General features: G+C 32.5%; 1 protein-coding gene across 6 annotated transcripts in view; it reads left to right on the top strand.

Annotated features, from left to right (window-relative positions):
• Nucleotides 1–21,139, top strand: part of CFAP47 (cilia and flagella associated protein 47) — a 364,825-nt gene that overhangs the window by 194,198 nt on the left and 149,488 nt on the right. For 5 of the 6 annotated variants that reach the window (XM_016128242.2, XM_036227120.1, XM_036227124.1 and 2 more), the window contains 4 exons: nt 3,617–3,767; nt 5,405–5,493; nt 12,551–12,631; nt 20,602–20,648. In XM_016128242.2, the coding sequence (XP_015983728.2) occupies nt 3,617–3,767; nt 5,405–5,493; nt 12,551–12,631; nt 20,602–20,648 (368 nt within the window). Of the gene's footprint in view, nt 1–3,616; nt 3,768–5,404; nt 5,494–12,550; nt 12,632–14,935; nt 15,625–20,601; nt 20,649–21,139 lie in introns of those variants that run through there. The other variant, XM_036227125.1, reaches the window with a different exon arrangement.

Consider the following 21,139-nt stretch of genomic DNA (forward strand, 5'->3'; position numbering starts at 1 on the left):
GCAACTAGAATGTATAAGAAGCAACCAGCATTTGCCCTACTTCCTCTAAATTCAAAATGGTGGATTGTAAACACCTGTGAGTTGTATCCATCTATGTACAGAACTAGAGGAAAATGGGGAAAAAAATGAGGTGACTTAATGTTCTTGAAGAAAACACGGAAAGGTTCCCAGAAGATGTAATGGTTAATTCTCAATATATATGGAAAACAATTATTTACTTTTCTGGATGCATCTTATTTTGTAAGCGTGAATACTATTATTAGGTGGTTCTTTAAGTATCTCTTTAGCTAGACTAAATAATTTCATAGTCTTTGTTTTTTACTAATAGAGTTCGGAAACTTTTGTTTTCCTAAACAAAAAAAAGATCTATAGTTTTATCGTTATCAGATATTATATAATTATCTACAAATATTATATAATTATCTATGTATACCACATCCTGTCTTAGATTCTGTCTAAATTATGATTAATAATGGCTCTGTCTGCCAACTGTGGATTTAAATTCCCAGAGATATCATTTATATGGAGAGATTAAACAGCTACACCATCATATAAACAAAATATGTTTATTTTTGCATCTAACTTGATGACTAAATTTAGCTATAGCCATAGAATGACTGTCATAAAAGTGAAAGTGTAGTTTTAGAAAACCATTGTTTCTTTTTTTCCTCATTATTCTCATCGAGCCATATGGGCGCTGACATTGATGTGTCATATGTTTATTCTCCATATTTTCTGAAAGCCAAGTTGAAGTAGCTTATGAGGTACATGTGATAGGAAGGAGATTTTTTTAATGAGGGGAAGGCAATTGGAATAAAAAGAAAATAAAAGGTAAGAAAACTAAAATAAAACCTATATGTGTCTGGGGACCTAAGATATGACCTGAAGTTGACTGCCCATTTGATTCTAAATTTTCTAACACATTCAGTAAGGAATTCTGATTATTTACATGCTTCAATATGATTACAAAATTTATAAAAGGAATATCTATACTCAAGAGGAACTTAAATCTTCATGGTCCTAAAACCAGTCATTAGCTTCATGAAAAGAATACTGTATTTTATAATTGGTCTCATGGGAATTACCTATAAGTATATAGGTGCATGCTATTTAGATTATGGTCATTCTTGAACACCTTTTTTCATTAACTTCCACAGAGATCCAATCCATTACCTAGTGCTATTGATTTTACCTAATGTATCTTAAATTTGTCACCTTTTCCTCTTATCTGCCTTTTTCATCCTAATTTAATATACCATCATCTTTAAATTAGGTTGTGACGATAGACTCCTAAAAGGCTTGTCTGCAATCCATCCTCTATATTAGAATGGCAGTGATTTTAAAATGCAAATTTGGTCATATTACTCTTCTACTTAAAATATTCCTGTAGCTTCCCATCACCATTATGATGCAGACTGAACATCTTAACATGGTCCATGTGGTCTTTCATGGCTGGCTCTTGGCTCTATCTTGTATCACTAACACCCTTCCTGTTTCTAAGTTTCAGCACCACTGGCCTTGTGTAAGTTCTTTGAATAGATCGCAGTTCCTACTATCAGAGGCCATTGGATGCCTTCTTTCCTCCCCTGCTCATTCTAGCTAACTCAGTCTCATCCTTCATATCCCACTTAACAGATCACTTCCTTTGGCTCTTCAGACTATATTATACTCCCCATTCTGTGATCTCATACCACTTCTAGCACATATATATTTTGTAATTTTCACATTTATTTTGTGATAACATAATTAATATCTATCATCGCCTATAAAATGTGAGATTCAGGAGATGAGGAATAATGTGGTTTTTTTCTAATTACTATATCCCCAAAACCTCAGCAGTGCCTGGAATATTATAAATTCTCTATAAATATCAATTGGTTGAATGAACGGTTTTATCTAATGATGAATTTTAGAAGATTTAGAAAAATCCTAAATCTCTCACACATATAATACAGAGTTTGAGCCTATTTCATCCAGAAAAAGCTATCAAGGTTAAATATTCATTGTTCTCAATTAAGTTCAAGTCCATGATCTTTTTCATAATAGCCAAGAAAATGTCCTTTTACACAAATTGAGAAGATTAATGATGACATATCTGAATAAAAAGCATCCCCACTCCTGCTAGATGTGAGCTGTAATTTTTGCTAAAAAGCATTTTGAGAATATTCCTATTGATTTGAAAGTCCCCCATTCACTTTATTCTTTGCCATTCTCTAAACTTACCCATTCAAGAGTATTTCCTCACAGGTTCTAGGGAAATTAAACCAAAATTTGACACTGAGAAAATCTATTCCCATCTCTGTTCCCAAATATGTGTATCCTAAGGGAAGGCAGAAGGCGATAGTTTGTATAAAGAATAACTGTGGCGTGATATTTAATGCTAACTATGCTAAACGCAAAAGCAAAAGCAAAGGTAGTTCTCTAAGATTTATCATCCACAGCTATGCCAAGACAAAGCACGGCTGAAAGGTTCAGCCAGTAAAGAAATAATGAAAACCATTTTTTATTTGGAGAGTTCTTTACTTACATAAACAATGAAAGCAAAAGTAATCTAGGGGCCGGATCCCCATGTCTCTTGTGCAGCACAGCACCAAAACAAAAGGGGCCAGATGACTACATCATGCATGGTAGGACACTGTTGCTGACAGTCAGTTTCGTGCTGCAACTAAGTGGTTTTACAACCTGTAACTCTACCTTGAATGGTGCTAGGTAGCAAACCTCAGACATTATCAGAATCTAAAGGGCAATGAGAAACAATCTGGTTGATGGCCTCTCAGGGGAGATAGGTAGGCAAGTGAGAAGTGTTCCCAGAGAAGATTTCATGAGCCTCCATGCTCTTATGTTACGGGAGGGTCACAGGGCTTTCTGCCAAGACTTAAATTTACAGCAGTTAAGCCTTGCATATGTGGCCTATGTGTTGTCATTCAAGGTTGCCGAGATGCCATTCACCAGTCATTCCCCTACAAACTTGGAAGTGAAATCTCCCTCAAGGCATAGACTCTTTATATTTTTACTGTGTTTCAGAACAAGAAGTTGAAGATTAAGGGATATGGACATGTTTTCTTTATTCTTTCTTTTACTGATATCTTGCAAGTAAAAGTCATCTTACTTATGAACCATTAGTTTGATTTGAGATTTGAATTTTATTTTCAACCACAGCTTTAAATATTTTTTTTGAATTCTTAGTCTTTCTCATTTTTTCTCCATGTGACCAAAACCCAGTGATATAAATAAGAATTTGCCCAAACGGTAGCACAGAATGTCCTGTGAAATTTACACAAAAATACATATGTGATTTTCAGTGCCTAGCTATTAGAAAATCCAGTATCTGGTAGACTATACATACATTTTGAAGTTAACTTTAGATTTTACAGACTATTAAGATGTTTTTAAATTAATTTATTTTCCAAAGAATACATACAGATGGATCAAGATGTTTTAACTGATTACAATAACTAGATTATGGGCTTCCTAAGATCTGCAACAACCTTTAATTTTATTGTAGAAGTGAGCATATTGCAGAGTGTAGGCATTGGGCCCATAGTCTACACTGAATAAATGCCTGTCAGTTGTCTTTTTTTCAATAAAATATATATTTTTTTCTTTTATTAAATAGAAACGAAATCAATATCACTCTGAAATTCACCAGTCACTTCCTCCATCCTGCTGAAGCTTCACTGCTATTAATTTCAAAACCTAAGAATTCAACAGGAGGCACTACAATGATTTTTGCTCTTAAGGGTAAAGTCCACAATTTTAAAGCCATTGTAAGTAAATTTTACCTATTTTGTATGTCTTTGCTTCCCTTTTCAGGCCATGGAGTTTGGCTTCTGTGTCTCTGATATTCTTACTATGATAATTTTTTTTTTCCTGTGGAAATACGTCTCCAATGTCATAATAGAATTTGAAAGGACTTGTACTGATTGTTAATTTAAGATCAGAATTTTAGGATTACTGTACATTTGTGCTTTTGTGAAGGAATCAGTCACTATACACATAGCAACCTACATACCCTTCTGTCATGGAGACTTGTGATTTAAGGTAAAACAGTCCCTGGGCCTGTGTCTGTTTTTGTTTGAATTAAGGGTTGGTGAAGAGAAAATGTTTCTCTTCTCTGATGGGAACATTCCTTAATTTATCTTGCGTGTCCTGTAAATCGAATCCATTATAAAGATAATACTAAGACTGGCATTTATTGAGAGGTGATGATATTTTCGAGTTCTTACTGTTTATATCATAAAGGATGAGGGAGAAAGTTTTTTTAAATTTCTATAAAATGGTCGTGACATTGTTATGATGACTTTTTGTAGTCATTATTTTGTCTAAATATTATTTTCTGCCTTGAGTGTATACTGAAGAAGAAGTAAATTCATTATGTTGCCTGATTTCCATATGGAGTATAGAGAATTTTAGGTGTGCAGTGACATGAGTAGGAAGTAAAGTGAATGACTCTAGTAATGGCCAGTTATGTGAGAGAGCGTTAAGATACTCACATGGACAGACTGGCTTATCAGATGATGACACCCAGAACAGGAAGCAGGCATTTGATTGTCGCTCAGATGTGTGTTGTATGTGATATTCTAATTTCCTTTTGAATAATGAACTCTTACACTACCCAGCACTCACACAAATCGTCTGAAACAAAAGCATTGCTTGGCCACATGTGTCTAAGAGATGGAAGCTTTTAGCCTGTCATTAATATGGCTGTGGAGTAGAAACGCTGACATTTGAAACTCATACAGTCTCTGTTTAATTCTCCATATGGCTGCTTGTGGTCTTAGTCACTAGGAGGTAGATTGGGTAATAATGGAGAAATAAGAGAAGATAAGAACACGATCATTCTAAATGTAGAATTCTTAGAATCTTTTCCTCTATGGAAGTCCTTTGGGTAATTGAATTTTAAATTTTATATTTGTGCTTTTATTATAGTACAAATATATCCGTGTAGCCACAGCATTATAAACACAGGTATGCCACGGTCACACACGTACAAACACATTCATGCACTTACACATCTGTGCACAGACACACACACTTACCTCTTTCTTATGTCATATGTGTTAAGTGTGTGTGTGTGTGTTTGTAATTTTCAAATGAGAAATCATGCTCGGTTATTAACAAAATAATTTTAAGGAAATCAATTTGAGAGACACACTGTTGTGACAGTTCAGTTGTAAGCACAGTACTCTGGACCAGTGATAAGGTAATATCTACTTTTATTCTTTCCCACTTAGATTTTAGCAGTGCAATATTTATGGGAAAATGGGAATTATATAAATTAATATTGTAATATTTAAATGAACAGGTTTTACATACTTTAAGTTTATGTTTTATAATTCCATTTGTTCTTTTTTGTTCTTACCATTTAGTATGTTTTATTTATTTATTTATTTTTTTACCTTAGGAAATTATAAAATGCAAATCCCCATGTTATAAATGGAAACAAGTCACTGTGAAGGTTAAAAATACCCTTAACGCTGCTGGGAATTTCAAGTAAGTTACTGTTTTGGTGTAAATTCATTACAATTAGCCATATCCAACCTTAAGAGAAATATGTAATTTTCTCCAACATGAACTATTTCAAGGAGAAATTTTATTTATTTACATTGCTATAAATTTATGAGCATTATCAGATAAAATAGAACAAGTAATAAAGGTACAACAATTTTCCTTGAAATGCTATTTGATCTCTATAAAGCTAAGACTGATTATATCAGATTTGTTAATTTTATCTCTAAGCTTTCTGTTGAGATTTACTGTTCTTTCAATTAAAAAAAATTATAATTAATAGACTTTTCTTTACTTCTAATTTTATTCTATCTGTTAATTTCCAAAAGTGAAATACTGATTCAAGCAGAAAATTTATTTTTACTTAAGGCATAATGATTTATTAAAATCGCACATTAAGTGTACATTTGTGTATCTTGAGATTTAATAACAACAATAGCAACAACATAGATTTGAGATTAAAAAAGAATAAAATGCTTAATTATTATTTAAAAAGTTACAGTAGAAAAATATCTTTCTATAAATTTACATATCAAGGGAGAAGATTGACAATGATACCTTATATACTGCTTAAATTATGAACTCTTTCCGTCAGCTTTAGAAATCAGACCCTCACAATAATACTTGTATTGAGACCTTAAGTTGGATTTATGCTTATTAATATTTGATAATATCCAGTTTTTTTAATCACTGTATGTTTAGGCTTTGGTAGTTTCTTATTAATAATATCATTTATTGTTGATAGAACAAAAATTCTCTTGTTACAACTGTTATTGGTGAATTTATGGTTCCTAAGTTCAGTGAGGGAGAATTTTATTTACTGTAATTTTATTAAAGTATTATATTGGAGTGTAAGGAAGAAAAAAAATGTTAAAATATGTGACATTAATTCAATAGTAAAAAATGCCCTTAAATGAATCAAATCACTGACTGCAGTTTTTCAGAGGAAATCAGCATCAAACATATTTAGCTTTGCATTCTAGTGGTAGAACTGAAAGAAAATCTCGAAGTTCTAAAAATTAGTAGACTATTATGGATGTATGTTCTTCAAAAAATCATAGTATGTTATTGTTACTTTAGGATTTATCTCAGATCAAATTAAAATTGTTATTTCTTGCACTGGGTGCATGGTTTGGTAGAGGATAAGATTGTTAATTAGGGTAATTTGACTCCTTCCTCCTTTGTATGAATGTGGCCCTTGATTTTAGACAATGGGCATATAAACTAAAATTTTAAAATCAATCACAAAATTTGTAAAATCGATATTTTATAGTAGGCATATATTACTTACAAACTTAAAAATAATGGAGTAGATAACAAAGGAAATTTAATGCCAATTAATTCATATAGAGACTATTTTTGTTATAAATAAACTATAAAAATAAGTGACCTAGTTCTTAATATTATACTTAAAAATGATTGGAATTGAGTTATTATTGTTAATCTCATGTTAAATGAAAAATAAAATAAAAATTTCCATATATTGCTCCAAAATTACATTCAGTGACCAGATTTGAACATTTTTTATGAAAATTTAACATTACTTTCAACAAAAAGGCAACCCAGTATAGATTTAACAGAAACATGATGATCTCCTATGCCTCTGTCTACCAGATCATTGGTTCTCAAATTCTTTTTTTTTTTTGAAATGCAACTATTGCTCCATGATGCTTTTTTACCTGTTGTAAGATTTGGTGTGCTAGAATTTTTCATTTATAATTGTAGGATTTAATCATGAATTCCCTTGTCTTCTGATGTCTTTATCTGCTTTTTTTGTGTGTGTGTCATTAATACTAGTCTCAGAGAATGATTTAGGAAATGATCCATTTTTTTGGAAGAGTTTATGAAAGATCGGTATTCCTTTAACATTTGGAAGTACTCACAGTTTAAGCCATCTGGGTCTGAGCTTTGTGGAAAATTTATTTCATTACTAATTCTATCTCTTTACTTGTTATGGACTTAATCAGATTTCCTATTTCTTCTTGAATCAGTATTGATAGTTTGTGCCATTTTAGGAATTTGTGCACTTCCTCTAAATTACCTAATTTTTGGCGCAGAAGTTTTTATACTTTTCTCTTATAATGCCTTCCCCTCCCCCAGAAAGTCAGTAATGACAACCCTGCTTCCATCCCTTTTTTTAGTAATTTGATTTTTCTCTCTATTCTTGATCAGTCTAGGTAAAAGTTTGTCAACGTCGTTGATCTGCTCAAAGAACTTTCTTCTGGTTTCCTTGATATTCTCTATTTTTATTTATCTTGAAAAATCTTTATTGAGGTACAATTGATATACAAAAATGTATTTCTTGCACATGTTTAATATATACAATTTGATTCGTTTGGACATATGCCTACAACCATGTTACTATAACAGTAATCAAGGTAATAAACATATCCATCACTTCCAAAAGTTTTCTTACAGTCCTTTCTTTTGTGTGTGGTAAGAATGCCTAACATGAGATTTGCCCTCTTAACAAATGTTTAAGTGCACAATGCTGTGTTTTTAACTATAGGTATTATGTTGTATAGCACATCTTATTCATATTGCATAACTTATATTTTATACGACTCCCATTTCATCCTCCTCCAAGCTACCATTGATTACCATTCTATTCACTGCTTTATGAGTTTGACCATTTTAGATTCCTCATATAAATGAAATGGAATCATGCAGTATTTGCCTTTCTGGGACTGGCTTATTTCTCTTAGTATAATGTCTTTAAGTTTCATATATATTGTCACATATTTCAGGACTTTTTCTTTTTTAAGGATGAATAATCTACTGTAATACACACACAGTAGATTATACATGGACATTTGGGTAGTTGGAATGTTCCCATATCTTGGTTGTTGTGAATACTGCTGCAGTGAACATGAGAGTGAAGCTATCTCTTTGAGATTCTGATTTCAATTATTTTGGATAAATACCCAGAAGTGGGATTGCTGTATCTTATGGCAGTTTGGTTTTTAATTTTTTGAGGAACCTCCATACTGTTTTCTATAATGGCTGTACCAATTTACATTCCCACCAACAGCATACCAGTGTTTCCTTTTCTTTATATACTCACCAAAATTGTTATCTTTTAGGTTTCTTTTGTTGTTGTTTGATAATAGCCATCTTAACAGGTATGAGGTGACATCTAATTACAGTTTTGATTTGCATTTCCCAGATAATTAATGATGTCGAGCATCTCTTCATATACCTGTTGGCCATCTGCATGTTTTTTGGGTGAAAATATCTATTCAGATCTTCTACTCAATTTTTAATCAGATACATATTGTTACTGAGTTCTACGAGTTCTTTACATATTTTATATATCAGTCTTTTATCATATATATGATTACAAATATTTTCTCCTATTCTGTAGGTTGCCTTTTCATTTTGTTGATTTTCTTTCATTTTGTTGATTTTTATTTTGATGTAGTCCTACTTGTTTTTTTTTTTTATGCTTTTGTTGCTTTTGCTTTTGGTATTAGGTTCAAAAAATCATTGCCAAGAGATATGTCAAGGAGCATACTGCTTATGTTTTCTTCTAGGAGTTTTATGGTTTCAGGTCCTATGTTCAAGTCTTTAAGCATTTTGAGTTAATTTTTGTGTTTCGTGATAGTGGTAGAGTTTTATTCTTTTCCATGTTGCTGTCTAGTTTTCCCAATGCCATTTATTGAAGAGACACTTTTTCCCATTGTATAGTCTTGGCTCTTTTGTCATAAATTAATTCACCATATATATGTGGGTTTATTTCTGGGCTCTCTGTCCTGTTCCATTGATCTATGTGTCTGTTTTTATGCCAATATCATACTGTTTTAATTACTATAGCTTTATAATACAGTTTAAAATCAGGGAATGTGATGGTTCCAGTTTTGTTTACTCATCATATTTTTCATATTGTTCACCTTTTTCTTTTTGTTTCTTCTCTCCTTTTAGTAATTTCATTACACATATATTGGTGCATTTAATGGTGTACTATATATGTGTGAAGCTGTTGATTTTTCTTTATTCTTTTCTGTATTCTTCAGATTACATAATCTGTATCAATCTTCAAGTTTGAAAATTCTTTTTTCCTGCCAGTTCAAATCCACTATTGAACTGCCCTAGTGATCTTTTTTTTTCATTTGTCTTTGTGGTTTCCAAGTCCTAAATTTCCGTTTGGTTCTTTTATTAATTTCAATCTCTTTTTTGATATTTTGTATTTGATGCTTTTCTGTTTTTAGAATTAATCATTTACTTGACCTGTTTTCAAGTGCACTGGTTCTTTTATAACCCCAAACCTGCCATTGAGTCCCTCTAGTGTATTTTTATTTCAGGTATTGTACTTTTTAAGTTCAGAATTTACAATTGGTTCTTTTGCATAATTTCTCCTTATTGTTTTTCTTTTTTTGGTGAGACATCATTCTCTCTCATAGGTAGAGTTAAATATCTTTGACATATTCAGGGGACTCTAACAGGCTACTCCAACCCTGCATATGGGCATCTTGTTCTCCAGATCTTCCTTTTATGCTTTGTCAGGCTCTTATTTGATCCAACCAATGTAGCAGCCTCAGGTACAGTTCCTTCTGGTTGTTTAAAAAATAAAACATCCTGGAGATATGTGTTTTCCTTTGAGTCTGGTCAAATAAAGGCAACACCTTGCAAATTGAGTTTTTTCAGGGAGCTGCAAGACTGGTTAAACAGTAATCATGCTCAGGGATGGGGCGTTTTTGAAGAGCTCCAATCTCAGTCTATCTCCTCATGTGGCTGCAAACCTGCAGGTTTTTACAACTACCTTAGTTGCAAGGCTGCTAGTTTTCAAGGATACTGCAGAGCTATGGAGAAGAGGATGGGAGTTGAAACAGAAAAGTTATAATGTCACAAATTCTACTGTTTTTACCAATATTTGGCAGCTTTTCTTGAATAAACACTAACCAGATTGTCACAGGCCTTTTGTTAATTAACTAAAGTTCAGAAAATGTTAATTCTGACAGGTTTTTTTCCCCCATGTTTTTGTAGCTTTTATAGAGGAGTGAATATATGGTGGGTCTAACTCTGCCATTCCCTGACTTTCTTTTCTTGGTGGCTTGGTTTTATTATTTAAAATATGTTTTTTTGTTTTAATTAAACTTGCTTGTCAAAGTGTGATCCTTGGATGAACAAAATCAGCATCACCTGGGAGCTTGTTAGAAAAATAGAATTTCAGGCCCACTCTGATCCAGTTAAGACAGAATCTACATTTAACAGCATCTCCAGACTATTTGCTTATACATTAATGTTAGACCAGGACTAGTCTAAGTCAGAATTGCTCAAATTTTAATTCATAGACAAGCTATTTAAAAAACATCTGGGGAGCTTGTTTTAGGTGGAGGTTCCTGGAACCCATGCCAGACTGTCAGAATTCACACAAATAGAAGCTTGGGAATCTGCATTTTGAGCAAGTTTTCCAGATGATGATAATGCACATTGAAGCATAAGAACAACTAATTTAGAAACCACAGTAATCAAATAGGATTTCTGTCCATTTTAATGGCAGTTTGTATTTCATTTTTGTAATTAATGTATCTATTTTGAGGAAAGCACGTTTACTGTAATTAAGCAGGGACTTTTCAAACAGAATCATATGGAATGCTATTTTATCTTAAAATGGTACATGTATAGCATATGAAAAATTTAATATTTATTATTTTGGTTTAGTCTTTTTATTTATACATCAAATTGTGTCATTCTGTGATTGTTTTAGCCAGAACAAATTATCACCAAAATAAAATGCCCCATTGATTCACCTTGGATTTGTAGAAATATAAAGAAACATTATAAGTGTTTTCTGCCTCATAATCTTATGAGATTTAAATGAGAATTTAGGGTCTGACTTTAAATTTAAATTGCTCTCAGGGGAGGAGTTCTTTCTACATTTGCTCAACTGTAACTTTAAAATGATATAAGCAAATCTAGTAAACTGATACATGTTTTGCATGGTTCATAGTTTGCATTTTATTGCAGTTAATTTTGTCTGTTTAAAAATGTTTAGTATTAAATATTTATGTAAATCCTTATAATCCTTATATGAAAGCATCAGAAATAAATGAAGTTCAACAAAAAGAACAGAAATTGATGTTAGCATTCATTATGTTAACATTAGGACATATGAATGGGTTGGATTTTAGTTTGTATATACAGTTGTATGTGTGTGAATATGTGTGTTTTAAGACTAAAAGATTTGAATAATTTTATTATTGATCTGTTCTTTATTATAGAGCTACTGTTGTGAGATCTTAGTACCTATTACAAAATTTTAAGAAAAGGTTTCTTTTAACAAATCAAGTTTGGATAAATCTGTTCTTAACAATATGTACAATTATATAGATTCTGTTCAACCGCACAAGTAGAATTAGGCATTCATGACATGACTCTCCATGACATCTTTTAGCTACTGCTAGAATATTATTTCCATACTCTCCTCCAACTACTGTGTGAAGAACCTAAGGCAGAGAGGAGAACATATTTGTATTTTCCAGCACCTAGCCCTATGCCTAACATGTAATGGAGTTGCTAAAACTGTTTCATGTATGAGCATTATCATATGAGATGGGGTGAATTTCTGTGTGATTCCAAAAGATGGAATAGTTATTAAAAGTACTGATCAAATAGGTACTCACATCTTATGTACACTCCTGAAAGAAACCTTTCTCTTTTTGCAAATAGGATTAGAAATTATTAAATGTGTATAGCTCTGACAATGTACTGAGGCCAATGGATGATTTCTTCTTTTTTCTGGAATATAATTTGAGTAGTTATTTATGTTCTAAATTTTCTGCCTGTGAGAATTCACTGCTACCTTTCTATATAAAAGAATATTATTTTTTACATATTATCATTTCATATTTTTACTTTTTTCTAACATGTATGTTTTGAGATGCGGAATGAGAACTTGTGGACATTTTGAACAGTAATTTATTCTGATTATATTTATCATATTTTATGAAGTATGGAAAAAATTTTTAAAAGAAGTATGTTTGTGGTCATCTGAATTTTGTTGCAGCGGAATCCAAAATAATCCATTTTTCATTTATTGTAGAGTCATTTTGGTGGAATCCTCAACATTTATCTCTTCGACATCCCAATTAATTGCATCTGGACAATACACTAACCAAAATGGGTAAATGTCTATAAATTTTATGCTTATAATTATCTGAGGAAAAGTTCCGACAAATTCAAGTAAATATTTTATATAATTACATAATAGTTTTCACTTATTTGAACTATTTATATATAATTTATATTATTCACATTTATTTTTTTTATCTGGTACTAGATTTATGTGCATGAAAATTGAATAAATATGCACATGATTAAATACAGTGGATTCTCATTAATCGTGGTAGTTGTGATCTTTAAAATTGCTGCAAGCATTCAATTAATGAACCTATGTAATCACATAGATTATAATCGTAAATTCTCAAAAGAACTTGTCCTAATACATTCTACTTTCTTGACTTTACACAAAGAAAATGAGGCCCAGAAGTGTTAAATAACTTGTCTGAGACTGTGCCACAAACAGGTGCCAGAGAAGTGTTTCAAACCTCTCCCCCTGGCCCCAGAAGTGAAACAGAAAGTACCAGTGTCACCTTATTTGACCTCAACTAGAAACTTGCATGTCCAGTGACTGGAACTTTTTGCCACTCTGTGCATATCCACAAACAACCATGAGTATTGATTTTGGGGTTACAAATCAATTTTAGCAAAGAGGTGAATTTACAAATAACGGAATTTGTGGATAATGATTATCGACTGTATTCAAGCATATTCCACCTAGGTTATGAGGTCTGTATTTTTTTTTTTAGAAAGAAACTGACTTCTGAATAGAAAAGCAGAATTTTTAAGTTAATTTGCTATATATTTCTCTCTGTTTTAAACTACAGTTGACCCTTAAATAACTGGATTTGAACTGTGCAGGTCTACTTACATGCAGACTTTTTCAAGAAATATTATAAATGTATTTTCTCTACCTCATGATTTTCTTAATAACATTTCATTTTCTTTAGCTTATGTTATTGTAAGAATATAGTATATAATACATATAATATGCAAAATGTGTTAATCAATTATTTATGTTATTGGTAAGTCTTCTGGTTAGTAGGCTATTAGTAGTTTAGTTTTTAGGGAGTCACAGGTTACATGTGGATTTTCAACTGCACAGGAGTTGGCAATCTTAACCTCATGTTGTTCAAGGGTCAACTGTGTAGAATAACTATTTTAAGTGAAGTCGAATAAAAATAATTACCAAGGTTAAAATCAGGCAGAAAGAAAATAGTACAGGCATCTATTAATGAAATGCATGTGCCTTTGTCTCTGTGTAATGCTTGATAGCATCACTGTCATCTTTTTAGATGCAAAAACATACTAGGAGGCAAGGATTTGGCCATCTTGATACCATGGGAATTCCCAATATTCATCAGAAATCATTAAAGTGATTGTGCAGATCTTACTTAGATTAAAATGAATATAGGTTATTTTCCAAAAGTCAATTGTATTTAAGCCAAAAATTTTAGAAGGTTATAAGAATTACATTTATTATAAATTGTTTGATTTTTTCATTGATTTTTTCTGTGAGAAAAATTGTTAAAGCATAAATCATTTTTGTCTTACTGTAGTTATTTCATTGAATGCTGATTTCATGCTTAACTAAAGTTTTCAAAGTCTTTCACATTTTGCTTTTGTGAACAAAATATGAATTAATACAGTAAGCTCTAAGACAACATTATAGATACCATAAGAATAGAGTAATGTAGGCATTTTATGTTAATTTCTTTATAATATGAAATGTTAATATTGCTAAAAAAAACTTCAGCAAACATTTTTCCTAGATTTTAATATTTTCAATCCCTTCCTTCTTGATTAAGAAGCTACTTTGTGATCATAGATTTTGCCTGAATGACCTTGAAATAATTTCTTCACATTAATTGCAAATAATTTATAGTATCGCTTACTAAACTTAGAGTTAAATCTCAAAGCAGTGTGATCAATATCTGTGAGCACAAGTCACTGAAAGATCAGTTTAATGAACAGCAAAATTGAGTCTACTTTCACAATTTGGCATGTAGTATAGGAATTCTGTATCCCAAATTTTAACATGATTTTCCATCATATAATATTTTGGAATGGTTTTAATTAGACCCAAAGTTCTAAAATTATTGAATCCATAGACTCTCAAGCTACAGGTAAAGACATCTTTTTATGTCATGCTTCTTAAATCAAAAACAAAGTGGAATTAACAATTATAAAAACATTTAAAATTTAATTTTGGAAGGAAAGGAAGTTTTAGAAATATTCATCCAAAATAATTGCCAACTCAATATGAAGTATGAATTAAGAAGTGTGTCTACCATGGTCTCAAACATTATTGATCATTCTTTCTCATATAGTGTCTTCCGTTTATATTTACAATACTGTTCTTTCTTAGTTCTTCTCTCAAGTTTTCCTGTGACAAAAGAAATATAAAGATGCAGTGATATTGAATGTTGTGTCTTGGAGAACACGATCCAACGCAAAGTAGTCAGGCTTCTGCCAATTAACTCTCAAAGAGTAACTCAGAGCCATTAGTTTAAAGGTTTGAGTACTTACTCCTATGCATCTACCTTGCTGAAGACTGTCTCCCACATCCAAAGCAAAGGTGAGACTTAGACAAGTAAAAGCCACACAGTTTCTCAAGGAGAAGGACTTGTCCTTGGTTTGTCATTTCAGCATTGGCAGGGGCTGAATGATGAGACCCAACGCCAGTTCATTAGGAGGGAAGTCTTTATTCACTTTCTCAATTATCAACCAAAATATCCAGAACTCCAACAAACAAAACAACTTTATAGGTAGCAAAAAGAAGGAAGTACAAGGATAAGGGTATGCCCTTTTTCTGTTAGGGAAGCATCCCAGAAATACCACACAGCACTTTTGCTTGAAGCCCATCATCCAGATCTTAATCAGGTGACTGAAAGTAGCTGGAAGGAAGACTAAGAAACCACCCTCTTCCACATACATATCAAAATAAAAGGAGGGTTTTGTCAGTGAGAAAGATAAGGCCAGTGATTAATGATCGGATAGGCAGCCAATAATTTCTACCATGAGGGGGATACAAGGGAGAATTATTTTATCTCCAGATAGTACAGTCATCTAATATTTCATCAGTCTGGCTTCACTGGCATAATGAGGCCTTTTGATCTTTAAATATCTTAATAAAATAACATATAGTAATATTAAACTTCCTGTTTTTATTTTTTTAACTCTTGCTAATGTTTGTCTCTCATAGATTTCCAGACACAAATTTAAAAACACACAATTTAAAATATGACCAGAATGGAAGTCTGGTATACTGCTTCTATGACTAACTTTCATACGTAATATACAATCTAATAAGCATAACATTGTCTGAATAAAACCCTAATCTGTTCTATAGGTTTACTCAGGAAGGTAACATAATAGAACAAGACAAAGTTTCGGTTTTTTTTTAAGCTCCTTAAGCTATCCAAGTTGTAGCATTAAGATCCCATGAGCAATTATCCTTGTTCCATTTCCCTGCAACAATTATTAGAGAAGGACATATAAAAATGGAGCTCCCTTCGCCAAAGACCTCTGAGTGCATCCTTTCTACCTAGGGTAGACATGTAGTGGGAGCGAGAAATAAATGATTGAGATAATCCACTGAGATAGAAGGTTGTTAACCGCAGCATGACCTGGCTTATACTAATACTCCTCCTCAGACTCACTTCAGTTAAAATCTCTCCAAATAATAAATTTTGTCTTCTGAAATGAGCAATAGAACACAGAAATTATCTTTCAGGTGGCACAAGAAAGAATATCATTTTTTTATTTATTAATAAGAGACTATCTATAAACTGTTCTTTTAAAGCAACAAATACATATAAAAAACACATTTGAAACCAGGTAGATGATAAAACTTTATCACACATTTTACTATGGAAACATGACCCAAAAAGAGCAAGAGTAGTTAAGAAGGTTTTATTCTAATGATATTCAAAAAATTATCAGAAAGGATTGGGACAGGAGACTGATTTTAGTCACACTTTAAAATGAGCACTTTGTAAACAATTTCTTACATTGATATGACTTATTCTATTTTTCCAGCAATATTGAATTATTTATCATTCAATACTTAACAAGTGGCACCACTGTTCTTAGTACTAGAGAAATATAAAGGTTCACAGATCTGGTCCTCAAGGAGCCGACCATCAAATAGAGTAGAAAAAAAATCTATGGAGGCAATTGTTTGGGGCAGAATGTATTCAATACTATATATTATACCAAAAGGAAAAAAAATATTCTCTAAATTCTCTGTGAGCTGATTGGCAAGGAATATCACTGTCTAGATAGTATATTATAGAGATCTTAATGGAAGAAAAGACATTTAAAGAGAATAATAGATACTAAGTACTTTTTTCCAATGTATACACTAGACTCTGGTGTTCTCCTTTATCTTATATAAATTGGCATCTGAATAGAAATAAGATCTTGATGGCCAGAATCTAGAGCAGGAGGGGAGTTTGCCTACAAGTACAGAAGGAACATGGGAAGAGGGGATTGCAGAAGCAATGAGGTGGAGGGCAGGCAAGGGAAAGTACAAGACGCATGCTTATACAAACGGTCTGTTGGGGAGTATGAATTAAGGTTGAGAAAGTGTTCACTTGTTTATCATTCTGCTTTGTAAGTATTTCTTGCAGAACTACTTTGCATGACAGACCACATACTCCATGAACTTAGGAGCTTTCAGCATTCATCTTTGTGTCCCAGAATTGTGTGTCCCAGAATAAGCCACCCAAAGGAAAGAAGGCCCTGGTAGAGATATTTTTCTGAATACTGATTCTTGCTAAAAACCCCTAAAAGCTGGATTCTGGAGATGTGTGATTTTAAAATATTTCATTCTACTACACTGAATAATTAGTAATAATTAGAACTAGGCAAGTCTCTAAGGAAAGAAGAGTGAATCGGAGACCAGATATATATAGTAAGAGTAACAATCTGCTATGATCCTCTTGCTCTAGATGAGGGTTTCATATATACTTTTAATACTACCAGGCTCTTTGACAGTCTGATGAAGCCTATTACACTTTATAGAGTAGTGTTTTATAAATACACAAAATAAGATACAAGGATTACAGAGTATCTAAATCTGCTCCAGCTGTCATAGCAAAATACCATAGAATGGGTGGCTTAAACAACAGAAATGTATGTCTCACAGTTCTGGAGATTGAATTCCAAGGTGGCAGCAAAGGTAGGTTTCATGCTGATGCATTTGCTTTTGCCTTGTAAGTGGCAACCATCTCGCTGTATGCTCACATGACCTCTTCTTTGTATGCACATGGGGAGAGAATGAGCTCCCTGGCATCTCTTCTTATAAGGACACTCATTCTATCACATCAGAGGCCCACTCATATGACCTCATTTTTAATGTTAATTACCTTCTTGTAGTCCCTATCTTCAAATGCAGTTATTTTTGGAGTTAGGGCTTAAACATATGAATGAAAGGGTGACACAATTCACTCTATAGCATAGAGGAAACTAATACTCCAGTTAATTATCAAAATATTTAAAAATTATAATATATTGAAATATATACTTTGTCATTAACACAATACATAATAAGATCTAATGGTGGAGATAATAACTACCATACTTTAAAGGTAGTAATGAACATAAATAATAGCTAAAAGTATGTGCAAGAACTGAAATGTGGTATAAACTTATATGTGATTATTTGGAGATCAAGTCATAGTATAGCTAATACTACTGTGGTTTGGTTCTAATTGCTGTTGAGTTACTGGAAGTCAAGATAAAAATTTTCCCCATTTAAATTCACAGATCCACTTTGTCCTTTAATGCCAGGTTAGCATCCCTTGCTTTAGAGACTTTTCAACTGCTTTGGGGGCAAAGTGGTACCCAAACCAGCAAACATCCCATTCTTACTGCCTTCCAGGTGGCCACCATGCTTTTTTTTTTTTTTTGAAGAATTCTTGGACACATGGAGGATGGACTATCTCTAAAACTTGATCCTCTTATAATCCTTCCCATGATGGAAACTTGACTTGAACCTGATAATTTGTTATTTGATATGGACACAGCCCTGAATGTTGGCCCAGGAGTGGCTTCATGAAGGCTTGTAATAAAGATATTCCTTCCCTACTCAGAAGGGCTTGAATAGGAAGTTATTCTTGGGGCTGCTTTATTTGTGCTCTTAGTAGAATCAGTTCAATGTCATTTTGATTATTTTACTTGAAAAAAGCTTCATGCCACTACTGCAGAGGAAAAAAGGAATGTGATTCTTCACATCTCGTGAATAGTCTCCATTCCCTGACTTTGGCCCACTACTAAATTAGCAGAAAATACTCCACTGCTTGATCTACAGTATTTTGTATAAGTTTAGCCTCTTTTGATGCTATTTCTTTTTTAAGACCAAGAGTTTAAACGTGCTCCCTTTGCCATAGCCTCAACAATAACCAATGAGCATCTAGGAAAATGATAGCATGAACTAAGGTTCAGGGAATAACAAAAAAGTAAATGAGTTGTTTTCTTTTCTGTCCTTAGAACATGCAAAATATTGGTTTTGTAAACAAGTTGGCTTTATCACTGAATTTCTAAAGTCAAGAACATTGATTAGGTAAAATAGATTTTTCCTGAGGCGGATTATTTTGTTAAATGATTTTTTGTTGTTTCTCAGTTAATCATGATAATCATTAGCTTTATCAACAAATCAATAAAATTCTTAGGTCTGCAAATTTTTTTCTGTATGTCTTTACCATAAATAATACAGTTAACTCAATTTTACTGGGTTTGAGAGTCTTTTGAGGATGAGATAACTGTTTAATTTATTCAAAAGGTACTTTCTATTAGCTGTTCTCCAACAAAATAGTTAAAGAAAAGAAAAAGGAGACGAAGCCCAAATTGCTCTGCTTTTGTATTCACTATGGAAAAAAAATGACTGAAAGGCTACAGATTGCAAGTACTGAACAAAATGAAGTTTAGAGATTATGTGAGGATTTTAATCAGGCATTTTACCTAGATCTCCATTGTCAGAGAGATGGCAATGGAACTGTATATTGAGAAATAAGCATATCTAATCTCCTTTATAAATGCTAAAATATTCATCTTTTATATCTATGACAGCCTTAAAGTATCTACCAAATGCTCAAATTAAATAAAATATTAAATGGTCTTCAATTTTTTTAAAAAAAGGTATTACTTAAACTCATAATCATAATGCCTGTGAAGTAGAAGTAAAGCACAGAATAGTTATAAGATGTGGTAAATAACCTTATTAAGAACGAGGTGTAAAGAAAATACAGTGTTTGAAGAAATGACCTGGATATAGTTAGAAGAACTTTACTTGGAAATAGTCAGTATAGTTTTACGTAATAAAAATATAGGCAAAAGCAGATGACAAAGTGAGAAAAATAGGGGGTTTTTTGTATTCTCAGAAAAAAAAAAATAGGCAAACAATTTCTGAGAGCCCAGATACTAATTGATAGTTTGCTTTGCAAAGTAATCGTGAGAAGAGCAATTGGGGAAAATTGATGGGTTCTGGAAGACATAGAAACTTTCAAGGGAGGCATTTGCTTCAGGCTATGATCTGCTAATTAATTTTCCAAGATGCAACCAGAGATCAAACAGCTGCCCAAGTCTCCTTTTACCTTTATGAGAAAGAAGGAAATGAGGAGACCATTTTTTAAGACATCAAGTTCTCGCACCACTTTTGGAGAGAGTACCTTATATAGTCCTAAGTTGAGACCATCTACTTTTGAGTCTCAAGATTTGGGTCGTTATTATTATCATCATCATCATCATCATCATCATCATCAAATATTTACTTCTCTATGGGCTCTGAAAGTAAAGAGGAATTTTTTTAACAAATAAATACTGGTGGAAATATGGATGATTGTTAGTTTTCTTTTTGCATTTTTATTATTTTTAAAATATCCCAAACAACGTAAACGTAAAAATGATATATGAAAGAAACCTGTGGTCTTTGCACAGCATATTGTAAGTAGTCATAATTTTTAAGAACCTGTAAGATTTAATTAAGATAGAGAATTGCTTTTGAGCCTTTTTCCTATTTACTTATGACAGTGATACTGCTGAGGACCCTGCCTTTGCCCCCAAAGCCTTAAAAACCTGTGAGTACCTCAAGTTAAAGCTTTTGTTTTCTTGTCTTATTTTTATGTACAGAGCATAATGTGAAATGAAACAATAGACAGAATGGGAAGCCCTGGGGATCACTGGCTGAATGGGAGACTGAAATGTTGGTCCTCAGTCCTTTCTGTTCATGACCCTTTGGAAAGAATTCAGGCACACACCAGAGTTAGAGACAAAATAAAATTTTATTAGAGAAGGGATAACACTCCATAGACACAATGTGATTTCCTCTCAGAGACAAAGAGTGAGAGAGCCAAGAGGGACAGAGAGACAGAAAAAAACAATGAGAAGGATAAAGAGGAACCCCGAGTATTCGGGGAATTCAGTTGGCTTATCATTCTTAATTTCTATGAATTACAATTTAAAGACTTTGTGTGTCTATTTTCCTTTGATGATATGGTATACGTTGTGAAAGATAAGGGTTTGTAGCATGAAAGATGTGCTAGCCATTTATCCATCCATAGGTCCCCTA

Source organism: Rousettus aegyptiacus, unplaced genomic scaffold (assembly GCF_014176215.1).
Source record: "Rousettus aegyptiacus isolate mRouAeg1 unplaced genomic scaffold, mRouAeg1.p scaffold_m13_p_9, whole genome shotgun sequence".
Lineage (NCBI taxonomy): Eukaryota > Metazoa > Chordata > Mammalia > Chiroptera > Pteropodidae > Rousettus > Rousettus aegyptiacus.